This window comes from Acromyrmex echinatior, chromosome 14 (genome assembly GCF_024713525.1).
Source record: "Acromyrmex echinatior isolate Ae372 chromosome 14, ASM2471352v2, whole genome shotgun sequence".
NCBI lineage: Eukaryota > Metazoa > Arthropoda > Insecta > Hymenoptera > Formicidae > Acromyrmex > Acromyrmex echinatior.
Window position 1 is genome coordinate 8,584,594 of NC_141865.1, and position 12,456 is coordinate 8,597,049.

General features: G+C 39.7%; 1 protein-coding gene across 3 annotated transcripts in view; it reads left to right on the forward strand.

Moving 5' to 3' along the window:
* The window catches only part of px (MAP7 domain-containing protein plexus), a 93,955-nt gene extending 82,184 nt beyond the window's left edge, over positions 1–11,771 (forward strand). For all 3 annotated transcript variants that reach the window (XM_011060772.2, XM_011060773.2, XM_011060774.2), the window contains exons 9-16: positions 258–508; positions 2,461–2,705; positions 2,875–3,033; positions 3,207–3,352; positions 6,377–8,908; positions 8,983–9,189; positions 9,377–9,760; positions 9,846–11,771. In XM_011060772.2, coding sequence (XP_011059074.1) covers positions 258–508; positions 2,461–2,705; positions 2,875–3,033; positions 3,207–3,352; positions 6,377–8,908; positions 8,983–9,189; positions 9,377–9,760; positions 9,846–10,045 — 4,124 coding nt within the window. In that variant the 3' untranslated portion in view covers positions 10,046–11,771. The remainder of the gene's footprint in view (positions 1–257; positions 509–2,460; positions 2,706–2,874; positions 3,034–3,206; positions 3,353–6,376; positions 8,909–8,982; positions 9,190–9,376; positions 9,761–9,845) is intronic.
* The last annotated feature ends 685 nt before the right edge of the window (positions 11,772–12,456 follow it).

Genomic DNA, 12,456 nt, shown 5'->3' on the forward strand with positions numbered 1-12,456 from the left:
CCCTCGAACCATCACGAACGGAGATTGATTCAGCAAGTCGCTACGAAAATCCGAGCGAGAGAAGATCGTTGCATTTCAATGACATTGCGATTACATCTGACGCGCGACATTTATTCACGTCAAAAACGATCCGCGCCATGTTGACGTGTTTCCGACCATCGAGGTCAAGATCTACGTTCGTAGATCTTAAGTTAAGTTATGCGCGAGCGTAAATTTCACACGAACCCGGACGTTGACCTCTTCCGTTCTCTTTTCAGGTCTACAGCCCGTCAGCACCAAAGTTCAGCCAACCTCGATTGGCAAGTCCCACCGACCCAGTTCCGGCGTACTACCTCAGGGTCACACCCCGGGACCTGGACCGGGCGGGCAGCAAAATAGCAGGAGCTTCGCCGCTGCCTTGAGGAACCTGGCCAAGCAGGCAGGTCCGGCACCTCAAGAAGAGGAACCGCGTGCCAGCCCGAAGAACCGGGCGCCACCGCCTTTGGTCAGAGGTCCTTCCCCTGCTAAGGTGAGTAATTGCACCAGCCGCGTTATACCTTATCCCTCTCCCTCGGCCTCTTTCGCTCGGGACAGAAATGCATCCGTCTCGAAACGCGAACAAAGGTACCCCTCGACCTCAGACTCGGTGGTCCCTATGATCGGAATAATAAACGACCGCTTAGGTACATAGCGGGCGCGGCTGAGAAAAATCGTTGACATTGGTCGTCTTGGCTTCTTCTTCACCTTTGCGATGTGACGATGCGTTTTTTTCCCCTTTTTTTTTCCTTTTTTTCCTCGTACGGTTGGGTCGACGAAGAATATCGTAAATAGATGTAGAAGAGCATGGGCCAAAAGAGGGTGCATATATTTGCGTTCTCTTTCGAATCTTTTGGAATTTGCTTCCATTGATGACACGATTTATTTTACGATATTACCGAGACTATTGCGTTCACGATATACTCAGGAAAATTGAAATTGCACACCTTTTACGATTCTCGTATATTATTAGGTGTTGGAATTAATTCGTAGCGTTTTACAAGTGATGGGAAGTACTTTCATTAATGTATTTTTTAATGCTCATGTGAAATAAATAACATTCTTTCATTAAAAAACGCTACGAATTAATTCCAACACCTAATATAAATCGCACGGGAGAAAGAAAGACTGTGTACGTGTGAAAAAATATTTTTTTTTTTTATTCATTCAAGACGGAAATTCAATTCCAGGCTTAACGATCTGAAAATGCAATGTTGGAAATTAGAAAAGATTTTAATAGATGACTTTTCATCCGATTTTTACGGCGGAGAGTCTGCAATTAAGAGAAAGCGTGTGAATTCTGGAACATCTTGCGCGTGATCGCGGTTGATCTCGGACTATTCTTTAAGAGTAATTGCTACCGGAAATTAATGTCTCGTCATCAAAGGTGAAAGTGTCGAAACGGGATGAAATTACCGCTGCCGAATGGCGCGGTAGGAAGAGAGAATGATTTGGAAGGCATGCGAATCGAACGGCTTCGCAAGATTGCGAAGTGTCAAAGGTTCAGAAATAGATGAAAATGCAGCCAATCTCGGTAACGAAATGAAAAAGGTGATTATTCTAGCGGAAAGAGAATAAGGTAGTTCCAATTCTCCAATAATCGGAGAGATCAAAGATCCTTTTCCTATCTCGATTGTATATCGCCCGCGCTATTGCATTGCAAATGCGAAACTTTTCCGAACTTTGACTCCCGCTGACAATCTGGGTTAAGTATTCTGAACTGAACCGTACGTTTCTCCTATTTTATTTACAATATTAATAGAAAAATTCAAATTTCTCATACATCATCGTCAGCAGAAGCGTCTTTTTTCCGATAAACAGAAATAAGATTTTGCTAATAATTGAATAAGTCAATATCGTTTGAGTTTAAAAATTTTGCAAAGCCCATCGGACTGATCTTCTTAACAGTACTTAATATTTATATCTATAATAGTAAATTCTTTGTCTTGACCGGAGGTACGCGTTCCTATCAATTTTCATGGCAAAGTCATCCGAGCGGCAATTCATTGCCGGTTCGATGCACGACTTCGTTACAACGCCCGGCAATAAACTGCGAGACCGCTCGTAATATCTAAGTGGCGGAAGAGACTATAAGCTGAAGAAAATTTCAGGCAATTTGCGTCTTCGGCCAGCGCCTTCCAGGAAATCGTCTTGGAAATATTATTAACTCTCGGAACAGAGCCGTACCTTACTCTAGATTTTTTTTCCCACGAATCACAGTATTCGCGCATTGCCACTTTTTAAACTCTTGCCTCAATGATGACGCGATCTACTATTTTGAAGATTAGAAAACGCATTAAATTATTCAAGTATATTAAAAAAAAATCGGTGTCACACATCTAATGTTATCGATTACCGTCCATTTACCGTGTAAAAAAAAAGAAAGAAAGAAAGCGTATGCATTTGCCGCATGGATTAAGGAATGTCGTTTATTTATTTTTCTAGGAGCGATCGACGCACGAACGAAGACCTGAAGAGATTCCCTCCTTGTACACAACTGCCAGACCTGTTGAAACCAGCAAACACAGCGTAACTGCCGCGGCTACCGAATTGCTGGCTCGTTCCGGTTTTCAGCCGTACCGGCCCGAACACCATCCAGCCCATCCACCGGCATTCGCCTTGGATCCCGCGACCTATAGCGCCTACCATCCCAGTCTTTATCCACCACCGCACCTGCCGCACGCTTATAGGTAAGCCACAATTGCTTTATTAACGGTTTAGCATTAAAGAAATCAAAGCAGAAAAGAAAAAAGAATCTCATGTTGAAGAATTTCACATTCTATTATCACAATATCTAAATCTTCTTTTCAAAATAATTAGCCAAAGTTTTAACTAATTTTTCGTGTCTTCTTATTACAGGTTAGAGGAACAGTTGTACTTGGAGCGATGTGGAATGATAAGACCACCGTTGTTTCCCGGACTGCCATCGTATCCTCTGTACGGATTGAGATACAGTCCCGACATGCTTCCTCCGCCGCCCGCTTCCCTGGGCCTTATGCCTCCCGCGATACACGAACGGTAAGTAAAAAGATTCAGAGAGAGAGAGAGAGAGAGAGAGAAAGAGAGAGAGAGAGAGAGAGAGAGAGAGAGAGAGAGAGAGAGAAAGAAAAAAAAGAAGAAGACTCATCGAGCGAACGGTTAGGAATGCCGAACTTCTTCATTAACGCCGCATCGCGCTTCTCCTTTTTCAGACTGAAGCTGGAGGAGGAGCATAGGCTACGGCAAGCACGGGAGCAGGCTGCGTTGCGGGAGGAGGAGGAAAGGAGAAGAGCAGTGAGAAATTCTGCTCCCGCTGCCCCGGTACCCGCGCCTGCCCCTGCATCCGCCGATACTGCAGGTGAGCGAGTCGCTCCACCCCCCACTGCCTTTCATTAAAAAAAAAAAGAAAGAAAGAAAGAAAGAAAGCATCGATCGAAGCGCGATCGTGATCCGCCTGCGATCGCTCGTTAAAGCGCGCGAGCTCGTTCTATCTCCTTTTTTTTTTTCACTACTACGAAGTTTTCTGCAGCGTCGTCATAATACCGCTGAAATTGTCGCGTATTTCTTTCTTATGGCCATATCCAGTAAATTTAGCTAGCATCTTCTTGAAACAGTGCCGAGAATAATAGTATATGCAATATCTGCATAAATCGCGTTTGTCACGACTCCGTAGTCCCGCGCGTTGTCTTATTTAGTTTTAATTCCCTCCCCCTGAAACCGAAGTCGCCAAACGAGATCGTATTCTCAGCGGTGATCGTTGTTCACTTGGCGTTCGGATGACCTGTATTGCGAGCCAAAGTTCTTCTGTAGATAGACGGACTGGCGGCGCGAGCGAGGAGAAGTCGTTGTAGAAATATGACTGTGACCCAGTGAGAACTCGAAAAGAAAAGAAACAAACGGAACAAACAACATACTACGCTTCTAATTTTAATCTAGATTTAATGAAAATTATAGTCATAGTTATACTCGTTTCTTATGCAGGTAGCGTTGATATCTTTTAGGTAAGCACGCGATTTGGTGTCTGAGCGGAGTCTAAAGATGGATTAAGTATATACTGCGAATGAACGAACATTAAACGAGCAGTGATTGTATATCTTTGGAACATTCGTAATGTTTGACATATATCAGTCCTGTTCGATCGCAGAGTGATGCATTGAAAAAGTTATTTTAAATAAATTGATATGTATAAATTGAATGAAAATAACTTGATTTCAAGTTCGCTTTCCTTTCATTGTTCGTTCATCCAGTATATACTATGTTAATAACATTATCTTTTGGCTCGACACTCACCGAATTGTCAAAAGTGGGCTTAGCGGCAAAAAAATTAAAATCCTAATTTTGATCTAGAAACGCGATCCAATTTTTCGAGATTTAGCTGTTTTTATTTATCTATTTACGGACCGAAGTCAGACTCTGATCTTCTGCTGTCGCCTTTTGTTAATATCATGTTAACATTAAGTCGGCCTTCGGTTGGCTATTACCACTGTTGTGTACACAATATTCTTCGCATACGTATTTCAAATTGTTTCTCCATTGTTTTAGTACTCGAATGTGAAACTATTTACTGTGCGACGACAGGTTGGTTATGTAGTTAATCGTTTTTGTAATTAATAATAGCGAAACTTAAACATAAGAGTGCACGCCTTCTAAACGAAAGAATTTGTTGAACTTCGACATTAAGTTTCGAAAATGCTTATAATTAATAATGGAAAATTAAGTGTGAATGAAATTGGTGATAATTTTCAAGAAATTACAGGAGATATATTAAATAGAGAGAGATGACTACTGTTATATGATAAACCATACATACAGTTTAGATTATTTTCAATTTTCTTGTAAAGTTATATATTTTTTTTATATATTATTATTGTTAAGACGTATGAGCAAAAATGTATGTTTATTAATATTCTATGAATGATTTGAGCGTTCATTTATTTGTTAGTGTTTTATTTTTATTAGATATCATAAATTACATTTTTATTAATTAGAGTCGTTGAACAAATAAAATATATTTCATCATTTGATGAAACGGAAAATATATTTTATTATAAACATATTTTGTTAGAATGTATAAATAAAATATATAATAATTCAAGGCGTGGACTTATATAGATGCGTGAATGTTATAATTTAATAGATTAATTATTTCGATACCAAGTGTTCTTTTGTCAGGCGCAATGCACTCTTGCGTTAGTTCCCGCAACTGTTTTAGAAATTTTGCAATTAACCAATTAATGTCAACATAGTTTCCCTTAATTGTATAGTAAACAATGTTGCTCCTCATACTGACTGAATCAACCGATGTATATAAACTATCATACATGTTCTTTTGTCAAAATTACACCATTTTTATATATATAATTTATTGTAAACATGTATATTTGGACTATAAATGAAAATAAAACTTGCAGAAAATGTGATTGCAATTCTAGTGGACTTGGAATTCTTGACCCTCGAATCATTTTCTGAAACAGTTTTGGGGAAGATTCCGTATTCGTAGTCCGATTGCTTTAATATCTATTTTACTACAATTATTATGAGAAAAGTCGCTATATTGTTAATACATTAAGAGCAACAGTGATAGCTATTGCCCCGATAGTGTAGAGAGAGACAATTGGTTTACTATTTATTTAATTTTTTTTCGTTTAGCTTTATTAAAAATATGACAGTAATCATCCCCAATACTTCGATGCGAATATATTTAAGGATTTTTTTTTATAACGCTGGAATATATAATTAAGCGAAACGAAAGGTAAGTTGGAATAGATAAACTAATAATTACGAAATAAATTTTATATTGCATACTGTCATTGTGCATATTAATTGCGTAGGCGTTTTTAATGCGATCATTATTTAATGCGTAATAATTTACAATAAATCTATTGCGTATTAATTGGAAGTATTGTTAAAATGCGAATTAATTTAGTCGTAAATCACACATAACATTATACTTTATGAAACTTATATAATCTCGAGACAATAGAAATAAATATTTTCTTAACGCTTCTCCTCGCGCGCGAGCTTGTTATAAAAGCTTATCTCAAAATAATAATAACAAAACATTTAAATCATATGCAACTGTTTTATATTAGATGTGCTGAAGATATATCGAGAATTTTGGCTTATTTATACGAGATGGCGAAATCTGGCTATAGTGATATGTTGGGTTTTCTTTATTCTTAAAAATATCTCTCGAAATTTTTTATTCTTCTTGGACTCATTTTAAACTCCAAAATTATTTCATAATTAATACTGAATCTTTATGTATATATAAAGCATGTTATAAACAATACAAGGAAAATTACAACGTATCGCCATTGTCAAGATTTCTTTCATTGTAGAGTGGAAGATCACCAAGCACTGTGTTCGGGATTTGTTCCAGCTAGGAAGCCGCCCATAGCGATTCAGTTGCATAGCGACCGGGATCGAGAACGCGACGGGAGAGAACGACAGAGCGGTAGCGGCGGTGGCGGTGGTAACAACAGCGGTGGCAACGCTAACAACATCTGTGGGAACAACACTAGCAACTCTGGTAACTGTAGCAGCAACATTAGCGGATCTACCGTTATTATTGGTAGCAATCATCATCAATCCCGAAAAGAGGAGCATCAGTCCTCTGTTCCGCCAGCTGCACCACCGCCACCGCCTTCCGATTCAACAGTAGCAGCGGCAGTCACCATCTACCATCCCCGTCTGGCACCTTTTCCCAATCCAGTACCCATTGGACCGACCTTAGGCTCCACTTCTATATGCTCCGTTAGCTCTGCGCCCATTCCACCCCCTTTGGGTTCTACTTTGCCCCCTTTGAACCTTGGGCCGCCACCACCGGCGGTTATAAACTCGACGCCGATCTGTCCAACACCGATACCCGCTATTCCATCCTTGACGGCTGGTGTAATAGGACCACCGCCACCTTCGTTGTCCTTAGGTATGTCCCTTCCATCTATCATCTCCATTCCCTCTTTACATTTACCCTCCATGTCGTCGAATACCATTTATTCTAGTCAGCACACAGCCACGATAATGAGCAGTGCGACCACCACGGTCAACAGTTCCATTTACCACCAACAACAGCAGCAACATCAACAACCCCCGTTACAACAACAGCAACAGCAACAACATCAACCACGTGCGAATAGTACAAGCAGTACAACGACTACGAGTTCTTTGTCCGGTGCGATGACTACGCACACGACGCCAACGCCGCCAAACAGTTCCTCGTCGACATTGAACGCCATGAATCACATGGCTCATAAGTCCCCGCCATTGTCTCACAATGTTCATGTGCCTAGAAATAAGGAACCGCCAATAGCCACGACGACAGCAGGAACAATGCCTACAACTGCGACATTGACTACTACGACGAGCACCACGACAACGTCGCAGCCGGTTTTCGTCAGGCCGTTTGAGGATTCGTTCCGCTCCTCCTCAACGAAGACACAACAGAGACAACCGATAATAAACAGTCACAATCATAGTATAGCCAATCAGATCGGCCATCACGAGCCATCATCCTTGAAGACTTCGTCAATGACGCCAATTGTTTCTCAACCTGTAGGTAGTCAAGTGGTGCAAGAGAATTCCTCGACGATAGACAACAAGTCCATAAGCAGCCAACAAGTGCTTTCCCAACCGATTCCTTATCCACCACCTCAACAGTACCATCATCCTCCTATACCCGTTTCGCACGTGCCAAGTGTCACCAAACCGCCACACTTTTCGACGTCGTCATCATCGTCGTCGTCGTCGTCGTTATCTCATCAGCAGCATCATTCTCAATCCAAACTCAATGTACCAACGATAAACATCAGCAACAGTAGTCATAGTAGTAGCAGCGGCACAAGCACCATCAATTCAACTAATTCAAATATCACAAAGCAGCAGAATGCGCATCACATTGCCGAATCTCATCAAACGACAACCACGACGATCTCACGAAACGATAGCTTGACCAACAACTGCGTCTCTAGTGAGAAGACAATGACCAATAGCGTCATTTTCAACGCTAATAATCAAGTCAACAGCGGTGGTAAGATTGCAAATCATACAAACGCGCATCATAAAAGCAACTCGGATATCGCACCGAAGGACAACAAGCTGAACGCATGCAACGAAAAGACCGTAAGCGAAAATATAATCAGGCAGCCACAATTGTCGAATCAGAATCACGTCGCAACGAATTTAGTTCAGGAGAAAACCGCAATTCCACATCTGCCTTGTGAACAGCAGGGAAAGAATTTGAAATCCTTTCACCCGGTGAATCATAACGTTGCTGAGAAGGAATGCGAGAAGAAAAATGAAATTGATTGTACTTCGCAATGCGATCAGAATAACGTCTTGTCCACATTACCGTTTCAACCGAGCTTTAAGTTTAGCATAAACGATATTGCACAGAAGCCCATGGACACGACACAGCTGATGCAAAGCATCCAATCTGAGGAAGTGTTGCGCACTTGTCAGAATGTCTCCAATGTGCTCTTGCAGATCCCGAAGTATCAGGAAAAACTCTTGAACTTCTCGACAAGCAACAACGAGTTGAAGACGACCGCGTTTTGCATTACCGACAAGTGCAATAATTTGACTGAGATTTCCGTGAGGTGCGAACCAGCGGTACTGAACGTGCCTGACCTCAGTAAAGCTTTGAGTAAGCAAGATGTCACCAGCAACGAAAAATCCTTCTTGATGCCTGAAATACCGAAGGAAATATCGACCCTTGATTTAGCCGAGAAGAGGCGTAAGCGAAGGAGGGAAAAGAACACAGGCGTCATATGTAGCTCCGACTCGGAGGGCGAGGAGGAAACCAAAGACATGGATTTTTGGATCACGAAAGGTCCACCGGCTAAATTACAATTTTCGGAAGACAAATTAGCCTTCCTAGCCATATTTGGACTGACTACACTAACTATTAAGAATGGTAAAAGAATAACGCTATTTTGTAATGTGTTTTAATGTTGATTTACTGAATTGACATTGTCATTGTTTTTGTAGACATAGAATTGTCCAAGGTCGAAAAAAGATACAGAATAAATCCCGATCCACCGGAAGTACCTTTGGAAGTAGAACCTATGATAGAGTCTGTCTTACCGATTCCGCGTGAGCATCCGGACTGTTTGCTTCACACGCCAGATTTCGAGCCAAAAGTTGGATTTCTCAGGAATATAGGTCTCGATATTATGCCTCCGAAAAAAAGAGATGGTAAATATATCATATCAATCAAATTGATATAATATTTTATAATTATATAGATATAAAAAATATCGTAATTTTTTGTCAGTTATAATAAAATACACATTTCTATGTTGATTATTTATTGTAACAATATTTCTTCTATGAGACATAATCTAATAAGACAATAATTTGTATTGCTATTTTGTGATTGCAGAGGCAGAAGTGACATGGCAGCACGTTCTGGCAGATCGTAAGAAACGGAAAAGCGTGAATTCCGTTACTGCCTACTGTGAAAATAGAGCCAAAGTTTATTCTAGGAATCCTCCAGCTTTACCAAAACTTCCGAAAATGCGTCTTTTAGACAAAGTTAAAGCGAAACATATTCCGGAACGACCATCACCGCTACCACCTTTAGTTCCTGGTGAGAATGGTGTGAAGCAATATTATAAAACTACAGACATCAATGAGAGTACAGACATCAACGAGACTACAGACATCAATGAGAATACAAACACTGATGAAATACGTGAGAAAATAAAAAAGCCGAGATGGACTGGAATCGTGGATGTTATGTTTGCCTACAGCGAGTATTTGAAAGGTGAACTTTTTGTTACATATTAGCATATGATATTTATATGATACAATATAATAATATGAACACGTATTTTTTTTATCTTTTACAGAAAAGAAATTGGAGAGGAAAATTCTGACAAGCGAAACATCAAAATTGATGACACAGTCCAATAACTTGCGTTCCGAGACTGCTCTATTAGAACGGAAAATCTACGATCTCCTGTGCGCCAGAACAGCACTTGATTCCGAGAGGCGAAAGCTCAGCGACAAAATTGAGAGGATCAAGGCACTTGTTAGAAACCTTAGATAGCGTTGCGTAACGCACAACACGGAAACTCATTCATCTGTGATATTATCAGCGGGTTAAGGGCCGTTAGCGTGTATATGCATTGCTAATAAACGTAACATTTAGATAAGTAATGGTTAAGGACAAACTCTTGAGTGACCAAATGTACAGCGATCGTTCGTATTATTTTGCATACTTTATTATATAGTATAATACGCCCCTTTTTTGCCGTCGACGATCGATCGTGTCGAGAAAACGGAAATCTTCGGCTCTTAGCTAGTGCATAAGAAACAGCGATCGCGTCCGGCTTGAACACGTTACCGCACTAATTAATAGATATTTTTCGCGCGCATTGTTTAACATCGGCGAGCGTGCCGATTTTTAATTATAAACGCGGAGTCATATCAACCGTACCTTCAAGGATATGTATAAAGCTCTAATTGTACAAATCGAATTGTAACCCATCCGTGGAAAGACAGTTTTTACACCACGAATAAAAGGACGAAGGCTTTCTAGTTTCACAACTAACGGCTCTTACACTCCAAGCATAAATAATTGTAATTTGTATCATATTTTAATGAGAAAAAAATAGACAAATCGTGTAACTTATTTTATTCTGCGTAATGTGGACTTTAACGTCGAGTACTTGGGGGGAAATAAAACAATGATATATCATGCAGTTTGTATGTCGACCGATTGATAAAGTGATAAGAGGACATTTGTAATAAGATCGAAAGGTGTGGCACCGACTATATCGGACTGACAGTGTCGAGAAATCGCTCGCATACAACAAATACTACGTCCTTATTTGTACGTTTAGCACAGTAGCGCGTGTGGTGAAACGGATTTAATGGATTGGAATTGAAATCGTGTAATCGTCGAATATTGCGAGCACCGCGCCTACGGATATGAGGAGGAAAAAAATTCGGACGATAGGACGTTTTACGCGAGTTTTACGTTTTGATTCAAACCAACATTATAACGACACGGGAACTCTAGTCTACCGACATGCCCAGGTTATATGGGAAAAAAAGATCGCGCGTCGATACGTGTAAGATCAGAGTATTGAGCAGTCCTTCCTTTCGAATGTGTCCACGCCGTTCACCGTAACGAATATGAAGGCCAGTGAAGATACGAGGAGGAGCGTTATTAACGTATAACAACACTGCGGTACTTAGATAATGCGACTTAATTTTTAAAGGAAAAAAAAAAGGAAAAAATAAAGATAATCGTGAGACTTCGCGCGGAGCACATTCCACATAAGAGAAAATGCTTGTTGCCCGACCAACATTCCAACACGTCATTTCACCGCGACAATCGGATCTTGGGACTCGATGCAAGTCGAGTGGCGAACGAAATTTGAAGAGAAAAAAAAACAAAGAAGCCGATCGCACTGTTGGTTTTTCTTTTCTGCCGCGTCTATGTCGCGTAATTGCGCTCTATCTTTCGCACTTTGGTATCCTTAAAACTTGTCTCCCGCTCTCTGCTCTCCGAGCGCATCATATCTCATCGATATAAAAGTCGCACATCGTAAAAGAAACACCATCTGCCCATACGGTGTGCGCGACAAAGCTACCATTTATAGTTTCGCCGTTCTGTTCATTGAGTGCCTAACATTTCTCCCTACATTTGTATATACCATTATTTTTATGTATTATGTAATTAACAAAGGGGGGACCGCGAGTGCGCGCCGGTCTCAGTCTCAACTGGCCAGAACAAGAGCCTAGGAGTAAATTGTTGAAAATATGAACTACATGAGTATTTCTTTTCACACCTTCCATCATCCAAGCGTACTGTCTCTCACGAATCCAATCTTTGCAGGTAAGCAAAGTATACGCCTTTGTATTAAATTTTATATTTTTTCTCATTATATCTTAAAAATATTGTTTTTTCATACTTTTTTATATCTTGAAATAATATTTTATCGAATCGTAGCTTCTACTTATTGACATGATATCTTCATGATTATTTCAGTGTTAAATCCATCTATCAAATACCTGTTTTTTTGTTAAATCAACGCACACTGTTATTAATCGCATTAATTTAAATTCATACTTTTTAATTTTTTTAAAACAAATGTGAAGATTGCTGATAAAAAATATCATGCGGACTTATATATATATATTATATATATAGGTAAGTATATTTTTTTATACTAATATTTACATCTTAATGATAATTTTATACTATATAAAATTATATTAAAGCAAAGCATTAAGAGATTGTAGAAAGACAAATTCTTACAAATTATTAGGAAGTTATTAAAAAATGCTGAAAAAGGACAAATTTGAAAAAAGTTAATCATCGGAAATTAATCACGCAGAAGAATTATTAGAGTTAGAGCATTAGTGGATTTGTGAATTTATCAAGAGAAACGAAAGTTCAATGATTTATTCTTTCGATAAGAGGAAAAATATGATGAAATAAAGATGATA